This window comes from Verruconis gallopava, assembly GCF_000836295.1.
Source record: "Verruconis gallopava strain CBS 43764 unplaced genomic scaffold supercont1.8, whole genome shotgun sequence".
NCBI lineage: Eukaryota > Fungi > Ascomycota > Dothideomycetes > Venturiales > Sympoventuriaceae > Verruconis > Verruconis gallopava.
This window is the reverse complement of record NW_015622144.1, coordinates 744,173-767,953: the sequence shown is the minus strand read 5'-3', so window position 1 is coordinate 767,953 and position 23,781 is coordinate 744,173. Positions and strand designations below refer to the sequence as shown.

General features: G+C 52.8%; 8 protein-coding genes across 9 annotated transcripts; 5 read left to right on the top strand and 3 right to left on the bottom strand.

Moving 5' to 3' along the window:
- Positions 1–124: 124 nt before the first annotated feature.
- On the top strand, positions 125–2,482 carry PV09_03263 (uncharacterized protein). The gene is made up of 2 exons (XM_016356439.1): positions 125–446; positions 637–2,482. The coding sequence occupies exons 1-2, from the start codon at positions 354–356 to the stop codon at positions 2,080–2,082; spliced, it is 1,539 nt and encodes a 512-aa protein (XP_016215962.1). The 5' UTR covers positions 125–353; the 3' UTR covers positions 2,083–2,482.
- Positions 2,447–3,910, bottom strand: PV09_03262 (uncharacterized protein). Its single transcript, XM_016356438.1, has one exon. The coding sequence runs from the start codon at positions 3,641–3,643 to the stop codon at positions 2,675–2,677; it is 969 nt and encodes a 322-aa protein (XP_016215961.1). The 5' UTR covers positions 3,644–3,910; the 3' UTR covers positions 2,447–2,674.
- Positions 3,911–5,722: 1,812 nt separating this feature from the next.
- PV09_03261 (glucose-6-phosphate isomerase) lies at positions 5,723–8,596 on the top strand. Its single transcript, XM_016356437.1, has 5 exons — positions 5,723–6,251; positions 6,324–6,394; positions 6,451–6,917; positions 6,977–7,507; positions 7,565–8,596. Exons 2-5 carry the CDS (start codon positions 6,362–6,364, stop codon positions 8,184–8,186), a joined length of 1,653 nt encoding a protein of 550 aa, XP_016215960.1. The 5' UTR covers positions 5,723–6,251; positions 6,324–6,361; the 3' UTR covers positions 8,187–8,596.
- Positions 8,597–8,775: 179 nt separating this feature from the next.
- On the top strand, positions 8,776–10,645 carry PV09_03260 (uncharacterized protein). The gene is made up of 3 exons (XM_016356436.1): positions 8,776–8,927; positions 9,017–9,218; positions 9,304–10,645. The coding sequence occupies exons 2-3, from the start codon at positions 9,172–9,174 to the stop codon at positions 10,412–10,414; spliced, it is 1,158 nt and encodes a 385-aa protein (XP_016215959.1). The 5' UTR covers positions 8,776–8,927; positions 9,017–9,171; the 3' UTR covers positions 10,415–10,645.
- A 621-nt stretch (positions 10,646–11,266) lies between these two features.
- Positions 11,267–13,480, top strand: PV09_03259. Of its 2 annotated transcripts, XM_016356434.1 has the most exons (3): positions 11,267–11,530; positions 11,588–11,665; positions 11,725–13,480. In XM_016356434.1, exons 1-3 carry the CDS (start codon positions 11,528–11,530, stop codon positions 13,096–13,098), a joined length of 1,455 nt encoding a protein of 484 aa, XP_016215957.1. In that variant the 5' UTR covers positions 11,267–11,527; the 3' UTR covers positions 13,099–13,480. The 2 variants fall into 2 exon arrangements, with proteins under 2 accessions (XP_016215957.1, XP_016215958.1); XM_016356435.1 differs by having other exon boundaries at positions 11,588–13,480.
- Positions 13,481–14,724: 1,244 nt separating this feature from the next.
- Positions 14,725–17,307, top strand: PV09_03258 (uncharacterized protein; the record flags this gene model as incomplete). The annotated part of the gene is made up of 5 exons (XM_016356433.1): positions 14,725–15,081; positions 15,137–15,757; positions 15,810–16,334; positions 16,391–16,998; positions 17,049–17,307. Exons 2-5 carry the CDS (start codon positions 15,626–15,628, stop codon positions 17,305–17,307), a joined length of 1,524 nt encoding a protein of 507 aa, XP_016215956.1. The 5' UTR covers positions 14,725–15,081; positions 15,137–15,625.
- A 698-nt stretch (positions 17,308–18,005) lies between these two features.
- PV09_03257 (uncharacterized protein) lies at positions 18,006–18,365 on the bottom strand (the record flags this gene model as incomplete). The annotated part of the gene is made up of 1 exon (XM_016356432.1): positions 18,006–18,365. One exon carries the CDS (start codon positions 18,363–18,365, stop codon positions 18,006–18,008), a length of 360 nt encoding a protein of 119 aa, XP_016215955.1.
- Positions 18,366–20,808: 2,443 nt separating this feature from the next.
- On the bottom strand, positions 20,809–22,946 carry PV09_03256 (uncharacterized protein). The gene is made up of 2 exons (XM_016356431.1): positions 21,390–22,946; positions 20,809–21,337 (listed from the first exon to the last, which is right to left on the bottom strand). The coding sequence occupies exons 1-2, from the start codon at positions 22,523–22,525 to the stop codon at positions 21,130–21,132; spliced, it is 1,344 nt and encodes a 447-aa protein (XP_016215954.1). The 5' UTR covers positions 22,526–22,946; the 3' UTR covers positions 20,809–21,129.
- Between the last annotated feature and the right edge of the window lie 835 nt (positions 22,947–23,781).

Below are 23,781 nucleotides of genomic sequence, written 5' to 3'. Positions count from 1 at the left end.
GCCTGGCCGGCACGCCGGGGGAAAGCAAACTTGAACAGTGATCCAACGTCCACCTTGGCCGGAGCCCGCCACGCTAAGAGGTTTTACGTGTGGTGCGAGACCCGACCCTCGGAACCTGCGACGACAGCCACCTACATCTGCACTACCAACACGTCAACAAACACCGGCCACTCTCTCTTTGCGTTCACACGTTCGCGGCCTCTCGTATTGTCACGAATCCTCACCTGCGCGGTACTCACACGTCCTTTCGATGCGATAACCGATCCTTAGCGCCTGACGTCGGCTCACTGAAGCCTCCCCTTCCGACTTCCAACGCTCCCGTATCCTCCCTTACACCGCTCACAGGGGCCGATATGGGCCTCATCAAGAAGAAGACAGCCATCCGAGGCTCCGAAGGCGGCGTCAAGTACGTCTGCGACGTGTGCAGCGTCGACATCACGGCCACGGTAAGTCCGCGCCGCATTTCACACGGCAGGAGTCCACTTTACCACGTTTCGCGGTCGTGAGAACAAATGATGGCTCTGCGACGCCAAGCCCCCGCGCTCGACAGTCAGTCGCGACATTGGGATCAGCGAGACATGTTCGGTTGCTGCGTTTAGGTTTAAACTACCTGTGCTAAAGAAATGTGTGAACTAGGTCCGGATCAACTGCGACGTGTGCGCCGACTACGACCTGTGCGTGCAGTGCTTCGCCGACGGCAAATGCTCTCGCGACCATGATCCCGCCACACATTCGTACCGCGTCATCGAGCAGCACTCCATACCCATCTACTGCGAAGATTGGGGTGCGGATGAGGAACTGCTGTTGCTCGAGGGCGCTGAGACATATGGTCTGGGCTCGTGGGCTGACATAGCCGACCACATTGGCGGTTGCCGGACAAAAGACGAAGTACGCGATCACTACATCTCAACGTACATAGAGAGCTCCAAATTCCCGTTGCCCGAACACGCCAGCCCTTCAGACAGGACATTTGAACACATTTCGCGTGAGGAATTCCAGACCCGGAAGAAGCGGCGCATCGAAGAGCGCAAGGAGGCGATCAAGAATGCGCCCCCTGCGCAACCCAAGCAGAAGCCAACGGCGTCAGTGCCTTCCTGCCATGAAGTGCAGGGCTTCATGCCGGGCCGTCTGGAATTTGAGACAGAGTACTTCAACGAGGCCGAGGAGGCCGTTCAGCACATGCAGTTCGACCCAGGTGATGGCGTTTTACCGCTTACCCCCGAACAGCAGCAAGAGTTTGACCTGAAGATGGTTATCATGGGCATCTACAACGAGCGACTAACACAACGCATCGAACGCAAGAAGATCATCTTCGAACACAAACTGCTCGATTACAAAGCCAACCAAGCCAAAGAGAAAAAGCGCACGAAGGAAGAGAAGGATCTGATCAACCGCGCCAAACCCTTCGCTCGCATGATGCGTCACGAAGACTATGAGACCTTCTGCCAGGGTTTAGAGTACGAACACCAACTGCGCACCGCCATTGCGCAGCTGCAAGAATGGCGCCAGATGCAAATCACCGAATTGAAGGAGGGTCTGAAGTACGAAGCGGAGAAGCAGACTCGTGCGACTCGGGCTCCCTTGGGCGCATTTGATCGCCTGCAGTCGCGCAGTCTTGGCAAGCCCACGCCTCCTGTTGAGGCACCGAATGGAGCTACGAACCTTGTTTCGCCAGACTTACAGTTAAAACCTTTCTCGTCTGGCCTCAACACCCCTCCTGCCAGTGACGATGGATCTCAGCAGCACGCGCTCGCAAACGGGAACACAAACGGTGCGCTTACTCCACAGTCAGCCCCAAAGCCGAAGTTTTCTCCCGGCTCCATACCTGGTATTGTGCCGCGCAAGCTGGATGGTGACGCAGATGCTCATCTGCTGACTCAGGAAGAGAAGGATCTATGCAAAGCGCTTCGATTGCAGCCGAAGCCGTATGTGATGATTAAAGAGGCCGTACTGAAGGAAAGCTTGGAGCACGGTGGCGCTCTGAAACGTAAGAACGTCAAGGAGCTCTCCAAGCTGGAGAACGCGAAGGCGAACAAGCTCTTCGACTGGTTCGTACAGAGCGGCTTGATTGCCAAGGCGTAATGAAATGGAATTTGCTGGCTATCAGGCGTCTTTGGGAACCAGAATTGAAAGGAATGGGATTCGCATATATGCATTCATGAGATGGGTCATTGGGAATTGGCGGGGCCTTTGGTAGCATGGCGTTTTTTTGTTCCCATGGATGGGGAACGGGAGATGGGTCATCCTTATTTTTTTTTCTCTCTCATCTCCCACTCTGCTAGCTTTTGCTGGCCTGTAGGCCAGAGAGGCGAGCTAGGAGCTGTACACAGTCCAAGAACTAAGTGCTTGGCTTTGATACCCAGGGTTCTCTCCTCTCACGTCTCGATCTATCGAGTGAGAGAATTGGCCCTTCTCAATGGAAAGACTTTCGGAGAAAAAAAAAAAATTCTAGGTTGTTTGCTACTATGATGCCAGTCTATCGTTTAAAGTGCTTTGAATTATTTGCATAAGCAATCCTCCCGAGCCTTGGCTTACGTGTTATCCTTTTACACTGAAGTTGTTTTTACTTCTCGTAAGTGCCACGCGAACGCCATTCCCTCCCACCATGCCTCGTCGATCTCGTATAAACGCTACGCAGCACCGGCAGCAGTATCATCATGATCATCATAATTGATTAATTCACTGCGTCCTCCGAAAGCCGCTGTGATGTGTCTTCCCTTGCCCTCTCGGCCTCATCGAGTAACGGCAGGATCAACTTTGTGAGCATCTGACTCATCTTTCTGCCACCCTGCACGCTAGGCTCGACGCGCTCAACGTAGTCCTCCGGCGTCTTGCCATCCAGTACATCGAACAGTGGAAGCGGAATCACCTTGGTGCCCGGCACGGAGATCTTCATCGTGGCCTGCTCGTAAATGGCGCGGATGGCAGCCTGTACCTTTTGCGGGTGCGTGTCGTACTTGAGCGCCTTGAGTGGCGCGTCCGCCCAGCTGGGCTCACCGAAGCGGCTGGCCTCAAGCGGGTAGTAGATCATGCAGACGACGACGGCGGCAGGCTTCGTGGTGCCGACCAGCGCCTTGACGTACCGCTCGACCTCGCGGCCGAAGAGCTTCTTGAAGTGCGACAGCGCCCGCGCGGTGCCCTTCTCCACGCCCTCCTGGCTCGACAGTCGCGCGAGCCACAGCATGTTGAGCGCCGTGCACACCGTCGGCGACAGCGCGATGTCGTTGGCGCCCACGCTGACCACCAGCACGTCCTGCGCCCGGATGTTGTCGCGGACCAGCCGGTCGTGGGGCAGCAGGAAGCCGCCGCTGCGCTCGCGAAGCAGGCTCGCCTCGACGGCGGCGTTGATCGCCGTCGCGCGGTCGCCCAAGTAGTGGTTCATCCAAAAGGCCACGTCCGGCTTCATCGGCGTCAGGCTCTTGAAGCACATCGTGTAGATGTCCGGCACCGACACCGGCAGCGGCACGCCGCCGGACCCGTTGGCGGAGATCCAGGCCTTGTTGTCAAGGGACGAGTCGCCCGCGAGCCAGACGACGGGTCTGTCGCCGCGCGCCACGAGGCTGTTGGCGAACAGGCGCTTAAGGTCAGCGAGCAGATGGCCTTTCCATTCCGTGTAGAATCCAAGCGGCGCGATGCGTTCCATTCCTTTCCCGTCGTTCCCCAACCTGTTTTCTTGAAACCGCAGCGCCCGCGTTTGAATAGGAGTAACTCCCTTCCGTCCCCAAAAAAAAAGTGAGACTATTGGAAAGCAAGGGAATCTCTCCCCTGGTTATTTTTGCCCTCTGTTAACTTGCCGGGATGCAACAGTGTCACCGTCGTTCGTAATGTCGTTCATGTCGAACAACGGAGTCGCCCGAGATATACTCCTCCAGACCTTCGGAGTCAGCGGATGCTGGCGGACGAGGCAATGTGTTGGCCATTCTCAGCGACCGTAAACCTGGGGTGACCCCGTGAAGCTTACTTAGCTAAGGCCTGCTGAACTGACGAGTCATGTTCCGTCATTGCGCTCGTACGCCTGCACAATTACGGCATTTGCTACGAACTTTTGCGGAGTGCCAGCGGCTGTCGACAAAACAGTCGCAGTCGTACATTTCAGTGCTACAGGCGCGGAAGGGTTGGGCGTGGTGGTTGGGCTGCTTGTTTGTGTCGAGTAGCCATAGTTCTGATGACGATCGATGCCTCAAGACGTCCATGAAGATCGCCTGCATTGTCGTTTCGACATCAGGGCTTTCCTGGCGCTGTGGCTTTCGACAGCACATCAAGTACAAGCAGCAGGAAGTAATATGGGTCGTACAGTTGGACATGATCAACCGCGCTGGTGGAATTGTTCTTCTCCCGCAATCACGCCTCACCCTTGATTCAGTCATACCCAGATATATTCTTCATGCCTCGTGTTAAACCCTGCACCATGTCAGTCAGGATCAGCAAGGAGGCAAGACGTCTGCATTTCCAAGACAGATCGTTCATCTTATTGGCATTCCTCGTTCGACAATGCTCAATTGATGCCTGGATGCGTGTTGATGCTTGCTGCCGCCCCTCAACGCCCGACGAAGATCACAGTCAAACAGCGACAAGCAGGACCACACAGGTACTCTGATCTTAGACCTTCAGGCACAGAATGACTTCCATCAATACAGGAGATGATCGTTTGTAAGGGCATGCACTCCTGTGCTCTTGTCTGGAGGCAATACGTGTTCCTACACAAATACACGCAATGCCTGCGTTCAACGTCAAAAACGCAGGCTGAACTCGTGTTCTTCTAGGCGTCACACCTGACCTTTGCTCTTGTAATCTTGGAAGGATGTAATCGCCTAGCCCGATAATGTTGAGACCTATAGCACTGCTCTGCTACCTCCTTACTGATGTAAATGTAGGTACAATGTAGATTGCGACTCAAAGTGAAAATTCTCGAGCAGGCCTTCAGCACTGGAACTCAAGGCAATGAGCCGTTAGCTACCTAAATCTGTGTTCCGCTATTTCTTGCTCTGTTCCTCCACCAGGTGCTGGAGTTTTCGCGGACGTCGTCTTTTTCAGTCCTTGAGATCTGGGTCTTTACACTCTACAAAGGCTACCAGGTTTTTGCTGGTAGTGGGGTGGCGAGGATGCATTGCAGGCTCTTTGTTTTACTTTGCGTGGGACACTGATGCAAGGCGAAGCACTAGGACTACAGTTGCAAACAAGGGAAAGAAGGAAGATACGTGAATTGCTTTGATCATGGTCACGAGTATTTCAAGATGATTGAGACTGATTTTGGTTTTCCGCATGGATTTTTCCGCGGGAGAACCGTGGAGACATAGTCAATCTAACTAAAGTGTGTTTCCAAAACCATCAACAGGGCTGGAGAAACCGAGCAGATGCACGATTGATGGCAACAATGTGTAAATAATGTTGGCGATCTTGTGCTAGAGACATGGAAAAATTTGGGAACGCCCAGGAGCACACGCAAGCTACCAATGGCTCCGATATTTTTGGTACAGGATAACTCAAAGCCACTTGCGATGCGCTGGTGATTCGAGAACTGTTATCGGGTTTGTGTCACCTCGTTGGCACAGACAGGAACCACTCACTGTCCACCATATCGACTTCAATCTCCGGGCTTCTTGGCTTGACCCGATCCTGACTCTGGTGACCCCGCGTGGGGCATATTCAAGCGACAGCCGTCACGCCATTTGTCGTTGCCGGAGAGATAACGCCATCGCGAAGTCTGCGACCTGAGGCTTTGCCGAAGGATAATCATAGGCTCCGGCTGACGACGTTGAATCTCCGCGCACAAAGCAACTTTTCACCGCGAAAGAACGGACATAGAAGGCAGCATCTCCGGGGAAAGCCCTTTAGCTTTTCAATGTCTGCTCGTCTGCGTGACCAGCCTCGCGCGATTAGCCGTTAGTTCGACGACACCGCCTGCCGAAGCCGCAGATGAAGACTCAAGCGCAGTCGGAACGTGGATGGTGGCAGCCGATGGCGGGAGGAGCCAATGGGACGATGGCTGGGAGGAAGCATGCTGATGAGATACGCTTACAGAACGATGACGGACAGGTGGTGGTCGCTGGCGGTTCTGGAATGGTTTCTTACGAGTGGCAGAGCCCCACCATTGAATGCGCAAAGCAGAAACACACCCCGCCACGAGCCGTCACGTCACAGCACAGCACAGGTCCAGTCCGAAGCCCATTTTCACAACAGCTCAACATTTTTTCACTCCCCCCTGTGAAACACTGCAATTGACTCTGACGAGGAAAACAACCCAGTTTCAGGTCAGTGCGATACAATCTCCTAGCTCGAGGCTCTGTCGCCTTTTGCTCGACTCAAGACTAACACACGTATAGCTCTACGCCCGCCGAAATACAGTACACGCACAGTCACCATGCCCGGATTCTCGCAGGCTAATGAGCTCGGGGTAACGACATTTTCTTCCTTCTGAATACTGCCTATGTACTGAGACGGAAACCACAGGCCTGGACGGAGCTCGCCAAGCACCACAAGGAGCTCTCCAAAGACATCATCCTCCGTGAATACTTCAAGAATGACCCAAACCGCTTCAAGAAGTTCTCTTACACGTTCAAGAACGATGCCGATGGCACCGAGATCGTCTGGGATTTTAGCAAGAACTTCTTGACCGATGAGACCCTGGCCCTGCTTGTCAAGCTCGCGAAGCAGGCCAATCTCGAGCAGCTGCGCGATGACATGTTCGCTGGCAAGAAGATCAATTTCACCGAGAACAGAGCCGTGCTCCATGTTGCGCTGAGAAACGTGTCGAATTGGCCCATCGAGGTGGACGGCAAGAGCGTCGTCGAGGGCGTCAACGAGGTGCTCGAACACATGAAAGAGTTTACCGAGCAGGTCCGAAGCGGCGAGTGGAAGGGCTACACCGGCAAGCCGATCAAGACCATCATCAACATCGGCATCGGTGGATCGGATTTGTGAGCGCGCTCAAGGAAAATGCGGATCTGATTGACTCCTGCTAACATCATCGGGACAGGGGCCCAGTCATGGTCACCGAAGCTCTCAAGCCTTACGGCAAACGCGACTTCGATCTCCACTTCGTCTCCAACATTGACGGCACCCACATTGCTGAGGCCCTCAAGGTCTCCGACCCAGAAACAACCCTTTTCTTGATCGCCTCAAAGACCTTCACCACCGCCGAGACATGCACAAATGCGGCCACCGCCAAGAACTGGTTCCTGAAGTCTGCCACCGAGAAAGACGTCGCGAAGCACTTCGTTGCGCTGTCTACAAACAAGGCCGAGGTCGAAAAATTCGGCATCGACTCGAAGAACATGTTCCCCTTCTCCGACTGGGTCGGCGGTCGTTATAGCGTCTGGTCTGCCATCGGTTTGAGCGTGGCGCTATACATTGGCTACGACAACTTCCACCAATTCTTGGCTGGCGCTCACGCGATGGACAAGCACTTCAAGGAAACGCCGCTCGAGAAGAACATTCCAGTCATTGGTGGTCTCCTGAGCGTCTGGTACTCCGACTTCTTCGGTGCTCAGACCCACCTTGTCGCGCCGTAAGTTGGCACGCATCAGCGCGTGTGCGAGTGTCAATGGTCTAACAATTTCTACAGCTACGACCAGTACATGCATCGATTCCCCGCCTACCTACAACAGCTTTCCATGGAGTCGAACGGCAAGGCCATCTCCCGCGACGGCAAATACGTGCAGTACACCACCGGTCCTATTCTCTTCGGCGAGCCGGGCACCAACTCGCAGCATTCGTTCTTCCAGCTGGTCCACCAGGGCACCAAGCTCATTCCGACGGACTTCATTCTAGCAGCCAACAGCCACAACCCGGTGGAGAACAACCTGCACCAGCGAATGCTCGCCTCCAACTTTTTCGCCCAGTCCGAGGCGCTCATGTTGGGCAAGACCAGCGACGAGGTCAAGGCCGAGGGGACCCCAGATGAGCTGGTCCCACACAAGACCTTCCTTGGCAACCGCCCCACCACGTCCATTCTTGCGGACAAGATCACACCCGCCACGCTGGGAGCGTTGATCGTGTACTACGAACACCTGACCTTCACCGAGGGTGCCATTTGGAACATCAACTCGTTTGATCAGTGGGGCGTCGAGCTTGGAAAGGTGCTTGCCAAGAAGATTCTCGGCGAGCTTGACCCCAGCGCGCCGGTCGGAGATCACGATTCGAGTACCAAGGGGCTCATCGAGCTCTTCAAGAGCAAGCTGGCATGAATCTCAAGGGCTCCTGGAGGTCCGAGGTTGTGAAGGACACAAATTGTAGTTCGTCATACGGTGGACATGGACGTGAACGGACGGAGAGCGAGGAGAAGCTGTCACGAAGCAGAAAAGTAGGATGCGACCCAGCGGCAAAAAGAAGCTCCCCACCCCTATGTACATTGTTCTGACAGAGTGAAAACGTCCCCAAAAAATAAAAGCGCGATGAAACCGAGCCCGAAACTGTGTGATGGTTTGTTGTTCCGATCCTAGACCCTCGTTTGTTCTGCTTACGCTGTATTACCTTCCTGCGCTGCCCGATGACCTTGTCAGTCGCACATGTCGTAGCGACAGTCGCGAGCGGCAGAGGAAGACAGTGCTCAGGCCCAGCGGGACGAACGTTGGAACACTGATGCGGAGAATCTAGCTGCGGTACTCGGAAAGTATGCACGTTTGACGCCTCGCCATTGATTTTTTTTTTCTCCTTTAAATTTTTTTTCTTCAGCGCGGGTGTAACATCTCTTGCCAGACCTATGCCCGTAAAAGCAATTTGTTGATCATAAAAGGTTTAAGTTCGCCCATGACATCAAGGGCGACCGGGGTCGTCGTACGAGGCGCGACGAGCAAATCCATCCCACCTTGGGTTTCATTGCTTGACGCCCACTCCCACCCCCCCCGCAGTCAAATAATTCTCGCCTTCACCACCGCTCAACCACTTTTCAAAATCCCTCAATTCGCTCGACAAATCGATTGGACTCTGTGAGTGCTCCTCTCAACGACGCCGTCGTCGCGCCTGCACCTATCCACGTGGTGATACAAATTCGAAGCGGTGTGCTGACTTGTCATAGCTTTCTGCAGCCTAGACAGCTAGATTCGTCGGTCCTGCACACGTTTCCTGATAAACAAAACACACACGTTGTGGCCTTTTGACGCTTTTTCTCACCTTCTTCATCTCCTGCTCTTTTTTCCTCACATCCCCACTCGAGCTTTCAATTCATCAATCATGTCTGGCAAGAAGGCTGTTCACTTTGGCGGTGGCAACATCGGCCGGTACGTACTGACTTGCTTCGCTCCCCCCAGTGCCTAGCATTGTTGCTTTCTTTTTCTTTTCTGCAGAGGCTGACCAATGCAACAGTGGCTTCGTTGCTGAGTTCCTTCACAACTCGGGCTACGAGGTCGTGTTCCTCGACGTGGTTGATAAGCTCATCAACGATCTGCAGTCGATCGACTCGTACACTGTCACCGAGATTGGTGAGGACGGCAAGCAGGAGTTCAAGATTACAAACTTCCGCGCCATCAACAGCAAGACGAACGAGGAAGATGCGATCAAGGAGCTGGAGACGGCCGATGTCATCACCTGCGCCGTCGGTCCCAACATCCTCAAGTTCATTGCTCCCCTCATCGCCAAGGCGCTTGATGGCCGCAAGAAGGACACACCGGCTGCTGTGATTGCTTGCGAGAACATGGTCGGCGGTACAGATGCTCTCAGGGGCTTCATCGAGCAGAAGATCTCGGAAGAAACCAAGGCGAACCTGGATTCGAAGGCACGCTTCGCTAACTCGGCCATTGACCGCATTGTGCCACACCAGCCGGAAGGCAACGGCCTGAACGTGCTCATCGAGAAGTTCTTCGAGTGGTGCGTTGAGTCCAAGCCATTCGGATCCGCAGGCCCACCGCCAATCAAGGGTGTCCACTTCGTCGAAGACCTGAAGCCGTACATCGAGCGCAAGCTCTTCACCGTCAACACCTCACACGCAACCGCTGCTTACTATGGCACGGCTAAGGGCATTCCGACCATCGACAAGGCCATGGCCGACAAGGAAATCCACGACCACGTCCGTGCCGCCCTCAAGAACACCGCAAACCTCATCATCAAGGTGCACGGTGTCGATCCCAAGGAGCAGCAAGACTACGTCGAGGCTATCATTAAGCGCATCTCGAACCCAGCGCTCGAGGACAAGGTCGAACGTGTCGGCCGTGCACCCCTACGCAAGCTTGGTCGTAAGGAGCGCTTCATCAACCCTGCCAGCCAGCTTGCCGACCTTGGTGAGGATTACAGCGGTCTGCTCGGCCCCATTGAGATGGCGTTCAGGTTCCAGAACATCCCAGGCGACGACGAGTCTGTGGAGCTGGCCAAGATCTTGAAGGAGAACAGCGCCGAGGATGTGGTAAAGAAGGTGTGCGGCCTCGAGAGTGGCAAGCTGTATGACGATGTCGTAGCCATCGTCAAGAAGGTGCAGGGCTAAATCTAACTCGCCCCCCTGTAGCACATTATGCCGCACACACGATGTGACGGGTGGATCGTACTGTCACACTCTTAGGCGTATTTCACGATCGCATCATCCAGATGCTGCGCATAGACGGGCATGGGAAAATGTAAAATCTCACAATTGACTGCGAGGGACGTACAAAGTAGCTTTATGATGAAATGCAGCGTATATACGATAGCGAATTGGACGTGGAATCCCTCTCCTTGAGTGTCAGCGTGTCAATTTCCTGTTTCTTGTCATCCTGAAGCTATGTGAAGCTAATCAAAGCTACGAAAGCTTGTCACGAGATGAACTGATGACCGCCAACGGCTGACGAGCAGGCAACCGACACCAACGTGCATTGGCGTGCGGGCCACGTCAGCGAGCAAAGAGAATCAAGGCCGCATAATGCACGTCGGGTGCGACACAAGGGAGTAGCCCATTGAGCAACGACGTCGAGTTTGAAAAAATTTTCATGGAACAACAGGCCCAGAAAGGTGTGGCAGGCTGCGCACGTCGCGCAGACGATTTAATGCACGTACGAGGGGATTTGAGTGTTTGGTTGGTCGCAGTGGGACGAATGCAGGAAGGAATCACAGCTGCGCCACCTTTGCACGTGACCAGACTCCAGCACAAGGTCGCAATTGGCTGACGCGCCCGTCGACGTCCGGTGACGACGATCGCACAGACACCAACAGCGACGACATCAACGTTATGCTTCTTTTCGCGCACTTCGCGGCCCTGTCAGCGTCAGCCTCAGTGGGGCCTTCTCAGCATCTCACAGCCAGTCGTGCCGACAGATTTTGACATCATGCTGGTCTTGTGGCTGCGGCTGCGCATTGCACAGCCCAATTGGCCGAGACGTACATATACGATGTGCGCGCTTTGCCAGCATCCGGAGGCCGCTGACAGTCGAGCGATCGACCATTTTATCCTTTGTTCCACTCTTACCTCGTTCTTCGCGCGCTTCGTAATCTTCTTCATTCTTCCGACGAGCTCTCGCAACCTCACTGTTTGGTGTCCATATACTTGTTCGGTCCTCTCAAACCTCGCCCTTTGTTGCACCGGTCAGCCGTACTGGGTGCGACAGCCTGGCAGTACTCGACCCTAATGGTGAGATAAGACCTGCACCGCATGTCAATCCGTACTTGAGCTAACGCCTGCTCGCAGACCTTTCTGAACGCCCAAGTGCCGCCCATTGAGCTCAGCATGGACTTCTTAGGCTTGAGCGGCGACGAGGCTGGCACGGTACGGCCGTCAAGACTCCCCTGCGTTACGGTACAAACCCAGTACTGACGTAGCCATAGGCCTACTCACCCTCGTCGCTGCGCAACTACGGCGATGACTTCTCTGACTTCGGCGACTCAATGTTCCCCATGGCGGACACTCAGCCCAACACGCAGGAGTTGGACATCATCAGTAGCTTCACACAATCGCAGCCGCAGGACCTCAACATCAACACCAGTGTACCGAATACAATGGGTACTCAACTGCCCCTTGAAAGTGCTGATATCGGCGACACGTTCTACCGCATCCAGCAAGCTCCAGTCCACTCAAGGAGCTTTTCTCTCACCTCTCCCTCCATAGTCATGGGCGAACAACCATATGATAAACAGGTCCAAGAGCCGGGCCAGTACCTTGAGAAAGATTTTATATATCGTGGTGACAATCGCATATGTCTCAAGATCTCAGAGGATCTTGCTCATTCAGGACTCGACGTTGACCTCATAGCCAAGGTTAGCCAGGGCTTCTATATCCAGAGGCCGACCGTCAAAGGGGTGAACATGCACGGAGTCGTTGCTCTGCGTGTTGGCCTTGATGCGATTTGTCAGGGCCTCTACCGCAACCCGCCGACTGATTCTTTGCTGCTGTCTTTCCTGATTCAAGAACTGGCCCGTATCAGAGATGGCACTGCTCCACAAATCTATGGAACCAGCATTGACAGACCACTGACATTTGAGCACTTACTAATGATGCTTCATTGCTATGGTTTGCGCAACAGCGAGCAGTACAACCTCGGCATCATCCGGCCGTTTGAGCTACCATCTCAGTTTGGTCAGCTACCTACGTACGAGGTGACCCTCGAAGGCCCCAAGACAGCGGGCTCAAAGACGGTCTGGCTGTACGAGGAGAGCGGAGCGTGGTATCCCCTCGCTCAGGACAACTTTGTCCAAACAAATCGGTCATATGCTGACGCTTTGAGAGAGCCTGCTCCCACACCAGCGGGACTCCGAAGCTCACAGCTTGTGACATTCGGTGCCTCCTCATCTTTTCAAAACTTCTTGCAACCCACAGTCTCGAATTCAACCCCGTACTCTAAATCCGAGGCTGGCTCCGATGCCACGGGAACAACCGATATGTCTTGTCACAGCTGCGGGAAGCGCTTCGACGCCCAGTCCGACCTCGCGCATCACATGCGAAACCACCGCCACCGCAATCTGCTCTGTTCAATCTGCCAAAAGTCGTTCCTTTGGAAAAAGGACCTGCGCAGACACATCGTCACGCATAGTGATAAGGGATCAAGAATGGAGCATGTCTGCAGAGTCCACGGCTGCGAAAAAGCGTACACACGGCAGGACAACTTGCGGAGGCACTATCGGCAGGACCACCCGGGTCTGCCACCTCCATCACCCAGCAGCGTAACGAGCTCGCGGCACAGCCGTGGCTCTAAATCCTTCTAAGTAAAATTTGTTTTGCTTCGGCATATAGTACTTTGTGTTCGTCAATATCGGGTCATCATCGGGGGTTTTTCTGCTATATACCACTGGGTCGCGGAGCATTGGTCTTTCCGCATTTTGCGATTTTTTGCACATGTCCGTTGTTGGCGTTCGACATTGGCTGTCACAATTATGGGAGTTCACCTTGTTGATTATGATTAAGATATATTGTTCGGGATTTATATGATGCGATGGAACGAAAAGGGAATGCTGGCGCCTGTCAAGCTTTTGGAAAAGGGAATGAGCTGGTGATATCAAATAGAGTGATACGCTGGAGGTGGTCTGTTTGCAGTCAATCGAACGCCTGCTTTATACATAAGGGACAAACAAAGCAAATCATCACACGTCAATTTAAACAAGTGGGACCTTGGCCCCTGCCCCCTGTTCCTGCGCTTTGTCGCTGTCTTAAGCCGTTGGCTCATCGGCCGCGAGTCGTTTCTGTCTGTGTGGTAAGCTAGTCGGCTCGGACCGCTGGAGTCTAACATCTGCGTTCCTTAACTTGGGCATCAAACAGGCCCAGCTTCGCTGAGTCTCGGACTGAGCTGGCTCGCACCCAAGTCTGTGTGCTATGATTGGGCTTGATGGAGACATCCTCGTTGATTGGCTAAGTCTATGATGATGTGTCTCCAAATTGTCTATAGCACACGCTCTTCCAAGGCGTCGTCCTTTCCTCTGGCCGGCACAAGGGCAAAAATGTGCGGTGTGTGTACGGGTGCAAGCCTATCGATCTGCTGAGAGCATCTTTCCATCATCGACCAAAGAGCTCCTCAGCCTGAGTTGAAAGTGCGTACCACATACGCAGCCCCCAACCAACTTTGTCCGGAGCTACGTTCTGAACATGATTCACGCTGGAGCTCAGAGCCGAGGAGGGCACGGGGTCGAGATTGTGCGTGAGCTTGCCGAACGAAAATAAGTCAGCAACACGTGGAATTTTGCACTCCGCGTGGAGAGGGATAAGGGCGAGCGTGAGATGGGGCCAGAAAGCCAAGCCGGCATCATGATCATCTTCTGCGCACGATATATCGTAGCCTTTTGGATGCATCACCAGCTCCGCCAATTGGTCTAACAAATCCATCTAAGCTCTGCTCACGCCTATCGCCAACCCCCCCGGCTCCTGTCGAATTCAAGCTATCCCAGCTCTCCTCGAAACAGCTACTCTGTAGTTTTGGCCGTTGCTCTGCTGGAACTGTGGTCGAACCACCATCGCAACAGCCCAAGATTCCCCGCTGGACGAAGTGAAGAGCTTCATGAGGTTGGGGAATGGCTCAATATGGCTTTGGACTCGGCGAGGCAGGTCCCTCGCCTGGTTGAAGGTGCAGGTTTTGCACTTTGTCTCCCCAGTAGTCACTTCCAGACACCACGTACACGTTGCCATGCCGCGGTGCTGATATCAAGCACGCAGCGAGGACCCCGTCGCATATTTGAGATCTCGATCTTCCTTCGCGCGTCAGAGCACTTACAGCGCACATACTGACGACAGGCGAATCGCCATTTTAGACGCAAAAGAGGCATCCACACCAAGGCGGCGATCGTGTTGGGAGAGCAAACATTCATGTGCTGCTAAATTTAGAGTTCGTCACGTGCGCATCCTTTCTATGACGGTTCAATTATGTTAAACATTTCTCCGAGATGCTCAAAGGATGTTGTTGTGCATGGCACAGACCAGGGCGATTGTTCCGGATCGAACTGCGGATCCGAAACCTTGACGAAAAGATTCCTTGTCGAACAACAGGTTGAATCGCATATCGGTATGACAGTGGCTGCGCGAACCATATATCTACGAGCTGCGACGAAATCAATAATCAGGCGCATTAAAAGTGTAACGTGCCAGGAGTCTGCTGGATGTCTACTGTTGCAATTTGCCATAACCTAACTGCAACAATCCCAAGGATCATGTTGACGGAGGACGCAGCTCTGAACTTCATCATTGAAGCAGAGGAAGTGACGGTGACTTTTCCTGCATCGCAATACAAAGCAATGGCATGCTGATTCCTCACGATAGACTTTTGTCTGCGGCGATGGTTCTTCTCGTCTGTGGAGAATCTGCGGTATGCGTTTGGCATCGGGAAATACACGAAAGCATGTTTCTCGCATTTCCCCGGCCTCCCGGACACGTCTCTCCATTCATTGGGACTGGACTCATTGAAGAGCCTTTTCCCCGCTTGAAGGACGATGATCACAGTTTAACTTAGCGAATTGACATACCGATACAGGGCGTAACCCCCCTGATGCGAAGCGCCCATTCTACGAACGGCCTTTTATGGTGATACAACTTCTTCAATAACACTTTGCGGCTGGTGCTCACAGCTCCGCTGGTATACCACATCCTGTCCCGTCAATTCATACATCAGAATGCCCCTCCTTCCGATGTGACCAAGAATATCAGTCGAGAGCAGTTATATGAGTGAATGCTCATTCTTGAACTGTAGCCTTAGCTTTCAAATCAAATCCGTCAACATTGCTCTGCAAGTCAGACACAGTGATTGGAACCATGGATACTGGCCATTCCGCTGATTCGCTGATTGTCCCGATCCTCTTACGGAAACATGCTGACGGCTCGCTAAACTACACACGTATACTTGCCACCCTCGCAGTAGTGTATATCGGAGTCCTTCTTCTGCAGGTATCTTTTATTCACTTTACTCGTATACTAACGCCCTCTAATCACATGGAAGGCCCTGGCCCGCGCGTTCACATCTCCTCTTCGTCACGTTCCGGGACCATCCTGGTCTCGCTTCACACGTCTGCCTTTGAAAAAGGCAATCGTTAGTGGTCGTCGCATCTTCTTCATCGACGATCTACACCGAAAATACGGCGATGTCGTCCGTATTGCACCAGATGAGGTCTCCGTGGCAGACGTCGACGGCTTCAAAAAAATCCATAGTGTATCGTCCAAATTCGTGAAAGACGGCTGGTATGAGGAGCTCACGATCTTCCCACGACAGAGCGTCTTCACGATGCAGAACAAAGAGCTGCACAGTGCACGTAGAAAGCTGTTCGCGAAGGGCTTCAGCAAAACATACCTTCGCGAGAATTATGAAGGAATCATCGCTGAGAAAGCGAGACTCGCGGTCGAGGGAATCAAAAAACGAGCGCTTGCAGGCCCAGTGGATATTTTGCAATGGTGGACATTCTTAGCTACTGATACCGTCGGTCAGCTCGGGTTTGGCGAATCCTTCGGAATGCTTGAAAAAGGAGAGGTGAATAGCGCAACTATACCACGGTATTTTGAGTGCGATCTAATATTTCTTGACAGAAAACAGACTATATTATGACTCTTGAACGCGCTCTGGTTGGAAATGGCATAGGGGCGGAAATGCCGTTGATTCGTACTATTGGCAGTTTACTTCCTGGGAAGGTGCCAAAGCAGATGTTCAAAGCAACGGACTACATCCTGGAGTACGGCCAGAAGGCTGTTGACAATGCAAAGTCGCAGAAAAGCGAAACCAACTTGATGGCGAACGTGCTCAAAGAAGCCGAGAAGGAGAACTCGTCGCTCGACGATCTTGACGTGCGCGTAGAGGCCACTAGTTTGATCTTTGCCGGAAGCGGCACGACCGCGAACACTTTGTCATACTTCATCTGGTCTGTTCTTAAAGATCCTTCGCTACAGGAGAAAATTGAGGACGAGGTCGCGAAATTGCCTGCTGATTTCAAGGATGTCGATTTGGAGAAGTTGCGATGGATGAATGCCACGCTGGAGGAGACATTGCGCTTGTACGCAGCTGTTCCCGGTTCGTTGCCTCGTATTGTACCCAAGGGCGGCGTCACTATCGCGGGGCATTACATTCCCGAGGGCACGACAGTCGGTACACAGGCGTACACTCTGCATCGTAAGGAGGGCATATGGCCGGACGCTCATTCGTACGTACCATCCTATGGAGGAGTTAGAATATTTCACTCACGTGAAACAGTTTCAAACCTGAGCGCTGGTTGAAGGAGTCTGATCTGTCTGCTGCGGCAAAGACGGTCATGTCTGCCTTTGGTGCTGGTGCATACACATGTCTTGGGATTCATATTGCGTACATGGAGATGAGATACGCTGCGGCGTTATTCTTCCGCGAGTGTAGAGGTGCAAAACTCGCTGCTTCGACCACCGACAAGAGCATGGAGATGCAGAATTATTTTGTCATCACTCCAAAGAGTCATATGTGTGAGATCACTCTTCAGTGAACAGTAAAACTTTGAGAGATCGCCATGGGATAAGACGTCTTTGGAACGCTTCTGATTTGTTTGAACGAATGACAATCCTACTGGGTAGCAGTCTGGTTAAAACACATCATAGATGTCAACTTCAGTTAGACTTTCCGAAGCACAAGGTTCCTCATTATTCTTCATATGCACTTCGTATGTAGAGAAGTGAAAGGCATGGATAGACGAGAGGTTGCGCAGCCTCTGCCGATGTTGATGTTAGCTAGGTGATTACACTCCAGATCTCGCCAGTCTTTGCGCTATGGAGCAGACCTGTGTGAATTGTGAACGCCGAGTTGACAAAGGCGGTGTGCAAAAGGAAGTATTTCGGATCTGCACGTCGATTCGAAACCCCCGTTCAAAGCCGTTCTTCACTATTTCGTGATGGATCTCGGAATACTTCCCGCCACATTGAGAAAAACCCCCCATGCTAAGATGAATGCAACCGGAGAGTTTCATCATGGAAAGCTCCAATGTGTTAATTCATGAGCATGGTATATGCAAGCTCCCTAGCCTTTTGATGAGCATTCGGAGACAGACGTCGAGCTCAAGGGCATGCCAAGACACGGTCTCCATCAAACATGTCGAAGCACGCCAACGTTGCGCACGAACACGCATAAGTTCAAACGCGAACTTGATGAGCACGATTCCTCCTCTTGCAATGATGGTATGACTGGGTCCTAGCATGCCGCAAGGATTGGTTCTTGAACGGGCCGACTTTGACTCCATCCATATTCGTCGTGTATTCTGTAGCGTGAACGAAACAACGGACGAACAGCCGCACCCAAGCGCTGTAGGTATGGTCCCGCGGTTGGTTCTTCGAGCTTACGGAAACTGGCGTCCAGGCTGGCAGAGGATCGCTGGCCCGCACCCCCCTTTTGCATCGAGGGAGGCTGACAGCAACGCAAAATGCACGGTATGGGAGATGTAGTAGACGGTATCAGGTATTGCCATGAACACGCGTCGCTAGGCAGCTGGACCTGTCCGATGAAAACGTAAACTGATGTGATATCTTCCGCGAAATGTTTGATCGCACACATGGCGTTGACGTCGTCGGCAGACGGCTGAGGATCCGAAGCGTGCGGCCCAAGCTCTTTCGTCGTGAATGGAGATGCTGAACTGACGCTTTCCGACTCTTTCTCCGCCTAGTTCTTGTCGACGGGCAAGTGAAGGGCGAAGGATGATTCGAACGTAGATCGCGAAGTTCGTAGTTGTGATTTTGGCGTAATTTTTCTTCTTAGATGCTTTTACAGCCGCGAGCAACTGAGAGTGTTCAATTGATCACTGCCAGGAGACTAGATATACAAGCTTGTGAAAAACAAGGAAATGCGCTTCAGTAAGTAAAAAAGAACAAAGTTGGACGATCTTTAGCTTACATGACCCAGCTTGAACAAGTGCTATCGCCATTTGAACGACAATATTGCAGACGCCAGCACGATGCTATGGTCCAACACCGTTGGCGCTGTGCTTTGAAGATCCAAGTTCCTGAAAAATCGACTCCAAATACTCCAATAGTAAAGACTGTATAACCGACACCTTGCGAGCTACGGAGTTTTTGACACGTACACCTTAACCATGCTGACAGTTACGAGCGGCCACTAACCACTGCTTGTGCCACTACCAGTGTGGTTATGATGGTAGCCCTGCCAGTTTTGCTGATTTGAGTTGCTCTGCTGAGAGAAGAAGCCAGACTCGATACGTTGCAATGCCACTTCCGCTGCGTCCTCCTTCGCGTTGTGGATGTACTGACCATCGTACCAGAAACGGGCAGGAATTGTGACGCCTTGAACCTCGACCGTGCTCGACCAGGCCGTGCGACCACCTGTAAGGACAAACGATCAGAGAATATCTAAATGTGCAGATTTTAACCTTGATTGTGAAGATACGATGGAAGGAGATTCCCTGTTTTCTGTCTTCAGGAGGATATGCCCTGGCTTTGCCTGACTAATGGGAGGGGTTCTAGCGCAGTGGCGAGCGGATGGACATTTTAAATAGCGAACGAAAAGAAACGCACCGCGACGGTCAGATGCAATCTGATAAACAGGAGCGCGTAGGCCATGATTGGTGCATGCCTCTGTATTCCAAGTACTGTCAGGAATTGACATTCACAGAGTCAGGCGGGGTCACAAATTCGAACCTTGCAGTCTCTCTTGCCATGGGCCAGTTCGCTCTGAGGTACCATATCCTTGATTCGAGTTCGCCATTATTTTGAAAGCCGTGCAAAAAAAATTTTGGCGGGCAGGGAACACTAGTCAAACAAGGGTGGATCGGATAATATTGAAAGGTGCGAAGGCTCGCAAATCAAAGTAGATGCGGCTAAGAAAGCAGGCCGGAAAGCGGTGATGAGCGCACGCAGGAAGTATCCCAATGCGGACAAGGAGTGCTCGAACAGTCAAATCGGAGCCCGGCTTTCAACGAGGTGGTGTGTCGGTGATAAGGCTGGATGGATCTATTTCCCCAACCCAAGCCGAGACAAGCGAATGATTTATAGACTAGACGAGTTATCCTACTTTCGAGAGCGGTCGCCTCTGATCATCCCTACGTTTTTCCAGGCCTAGGAGTCAGTAGGTAACCGCAATGTCGTTACGTCGTGTGCGCAGGCCTGGGTCGTCACGGACGCCAACTCATCATGGACGCCAGCCTGTGCATGCGAAGTTTGATTTTCCTTCCGCCTTTGACTGGTCCTTGAACCTGGAATTGGCGTTGACATCAGTCATGGAGCCGTTCAAGGAGGCAAACGCGCAGAAAGCGTTATGTGGGTATAGTGGACAGCATCGGCCACACGGGTGCACCCGTAACGGAAGGAATGGCCCGGAGCGTGCGTGTCAGATTGACCAGGGATCCTGATCGCGGAGCAGATGGAGTATATCAAAGTGTGTGGGTGTCGGGCGAACGAGAGGCGAAAGAAAGGCGAACGCTCAAAGAAGCACACACCCTCGATAGCCTACACAGAACGTATCGTGCATATGCCGAATTGTACCTCAGACATCGTGGAGCGCTCTCATTGAGGGAATACCTGATCATTGGCGTGGACAGTGCTAATGGGGTTTGGAATCAATAGCGTCTCCATCCGCAACGGCGATGAGTTGTCCGCCAGCGTGTCCGCGCCCGCCATGCTTGTTTTTTTGCGATGCTAGCTCAAAAGTACCTGATGCTCCTCGGCTGCAAGTTTAGCCTCATGCACGTAACCCAAGATGTGTGTGAGCTGCAGGAAGCGGGCCAGCTCAACTCTGAGAGAACTGCCGTTCCCACGCGCGCCCCCAGAGAGAAAGCGGAACCGAACATCGTCGTGCGTGCAAATTTCCGAGATCTTTTCCTCTTTCGAAGCGTGGCATCGGCATGGAGAGCGGATATTGGTGTGGAACAAGATGAAGGTGCGGCTCAAATCGATTGTCACATACCCGTGTCGTCTGCGCCACACATCCACGGCCAAGCTGCTTCGGGTTAGACTGAAGGCGGAGTCACGGGACCACGGTCAAGGAATTTGTCTCGACACAAGAGGAATCTTCATTACTCTATAAACTTCATTATAACAAGCCTCCTCGTGGGTATCGTAACATTCGTAATGAGTCATGGCAGGACTTGTAGCTTTACTAGCTCCCTCCAAGCGTGCCGAAACATGCGGCTGATGCAATATGCACAGAAAATATCACAACAAAGTACAAGAGGCTGTCTCGATGAATCGCATGCAGAGAGTCGGGTGTGTGGCAAAGCGTAACATGATGCCACATAAATCATATCCTTCCAAAGAGCATCAGGACAGATCAGTCATAGCTTAGGCGAGTTGAGATCTACATGTGGTGTTTAGGCACTGCGCGTGTTTCCCGTTCTTGCAACAGGATGTCTGTGAAAAATCTCATCGATGAGACGTTTTGGCCCAACGTACTCCATATCTAGGCGGAAGGAGTTGCTACGGATTAGCGGGAGCAGCACCCGACGATGCTTGGTGCTATGCCACCTTCGCTTGATTGTGTCGTCGACGAGCGAGACAAGGCCAGTGGCAACAACGACGCTGAGCAGCCGATTAGCGGGGAAAATTTTACCAAAGCGGCAAAAGAACATACTCTGCAAGGTCGGGAGAACCTTGTACAACGTCGACATCCGCAATCCACATTGAGCATGGTTTGATCCAGCCGCCCTTGAGAATCTCTTCTTTGTCCTGTTGTCTGGTCAAGGGCACGGGAACAATATGCGCAAGCGGATTCAATATATCACTTCTGGTTAAGTGGAACGAAACCTCTTCAGAATCGCCTTCACGCTTGATAGTGCGTTTCCATGTGTATTCACGACCCCAGTATTCGAACTGGTACCCTTTGCTCTGGCCTGCTCCACGGCGCTTGAGTTCTACGTTTGCGTAATTTGAGAATTCCAACTTTATGGTATTTGTGGGTAATTTCTTTTTTATGGAGTTCTCTTGGGGCTCCTCAAAGCTTGCGTCGTCGTCGTCCTCATTAGCCGTGGGTGAGTAGGTCGCATCGAAGCCAGAGTCATTGCGCTGTAGCTGTTGCATATTCGGACGGTAATGTTCATCATGGTGTCGCTTAAGATGAGTCAAAACACTGCTCAACGACTTGGTGAGAGCAGATGTTTGTATCTGCTTTGAAGGCTGGTATTTGCGGATTGTCTTACAGACTTCCCGTCCGGAATCTCGGCAGTATCGCCTCAAGGAGAATTCTCGAGTTTTGAGGTCGTTCATCTTGAGATGAAAAAGGGTGAGATTTTCCTTACGAGGGCTCCATTCCGTGTCGACCAAGGTATCGACTCGCAAGTTCATATTTCCATCGATTGTCGAATCGTCATGGTGTATCGAGAGACGTCTGGATGAAGGAAACAATTCCGCGAAATCGCGTGGAGTCGCTGGGATGGCATCACTTTGATAGTGCTCGTCTTCAAATTCCAGGACTTCGTAGGCCGCCTGGCTTTCATCTTCGAGATCGGACGCATCGGTCGAAACGTACGTCTCGACCGAGTCCCTTGGTTTTTCCCAGTCCGTCAAGCGGTCAGACTGATAGCTTTCTACACAGCCAAGCAATGCTTCACGTCTTTGCAGCCACGATTCGGGTGTTGAGTAAGCGGTGGGTACTGTGCTGTATGATCCGTTGCTGTCGTACGAGGAGCGACAGTACTCAGCGCTGGATTTTTTAGGATTCCCTGTCCCTGATTCAATTTTGTCCGGAGAGGGCGACCTGGAATTATACATGGCTGGAATAAAGTTGTTTGTAGGAGAGGGCGCGAGAGAACTGGCGACGCTCGGTTCAAGGTGTAACGTGATCAGAGAAAATGTGAGCACAAACTTGGGTGGTTAATATAAGCAAACAGCTGGTCAACCTTTGCCCTGGGCACAGCCGAACGCCTCAACTCAACGGCAAGAACAAGCAGGCAGCATGTAAAAAGCTCCAGTTCACGCCGCGCAGGAAGTGAGAGGTTTGCAGCATTCGGTTTTGAGGGCGGACGGGCGCTTTACCGTGGGGTGATTGAGCAGCCGGGGCTGTGCTCGCACGAGCGAAACAAGACCCAATCGCACCGACACCGTCTAAGAATTTTCGCTCGGCCGCCCAATGGGGGCCATGTTTCCCTGCACACTTGTGTGTTTGCCTGCTGGGGTGCAGAAAGTCTCTCAGCCTTCAGTGGAACGCATCGCGGCTGGTGCTTAGCGATCCCTTTGGCAGACAACCGGATGACGACGTGTGCTGCGAATACGTGGGCTGGGCTCCGGCCGATTCCTGCCCGCTTGCCGTGCAACCAGCGACGGCTTTGCCGCCGTTTCCGAGCCATTATTTGCCCCCGTTAACGCTGCTCTGCGGGAAATTTTCGTCGGTGGCGGGCATGAGCGTGAAGAAGGCTCGGCTTCCTCGCCAGCACCGTCGCCATTACTGTCACGACACCGCCTGATGATCAGCCCGTCTGTTCTGGCGTCGTCTTCGGCCCTTCGTGGCTCGGACCGCCCGTGGAGCGAGACACCGCCCTGCCAGCGCGCGTTCTTTTTGTTGAGCCTATGGCCTTCTTAAGCTCGGCAAGGCAGTCCAACACGGCCCAAGACGTTGCATCTCGGTGCTTTCGCTTGTTCGCCTGCCGGGATTTGGCCACCAAGCCTCGTTCTTCGTGGTCTCCTGCAGAAGCGACGCTGGCTGTCTGGCCTCTATTTGTGGTATCGCCTTCGGGCCACGCATCACGTCAGCTCATCCACGGCGCCAGGCTGCACAGGTTACAAGCCGTAAATATGCCCGTCTTGCCCAACGAGCCGTCGTCTAATTGTGAACTCGTGTTTCTTTGGTGACATGAACACCTTCTTGAGGCATACAGACCAAGTACGGACAGCCACGTCAACACGCTTGATTGGACCACCCCACGACACAAACCGTTCATGCAACTACAAAGACGCCGAACGCGGAAAGACAAAACTCCGCTTCATCGGGGCTGAAGCGTTGCGAATCAGTGGTTGTCTGAATGTCGACA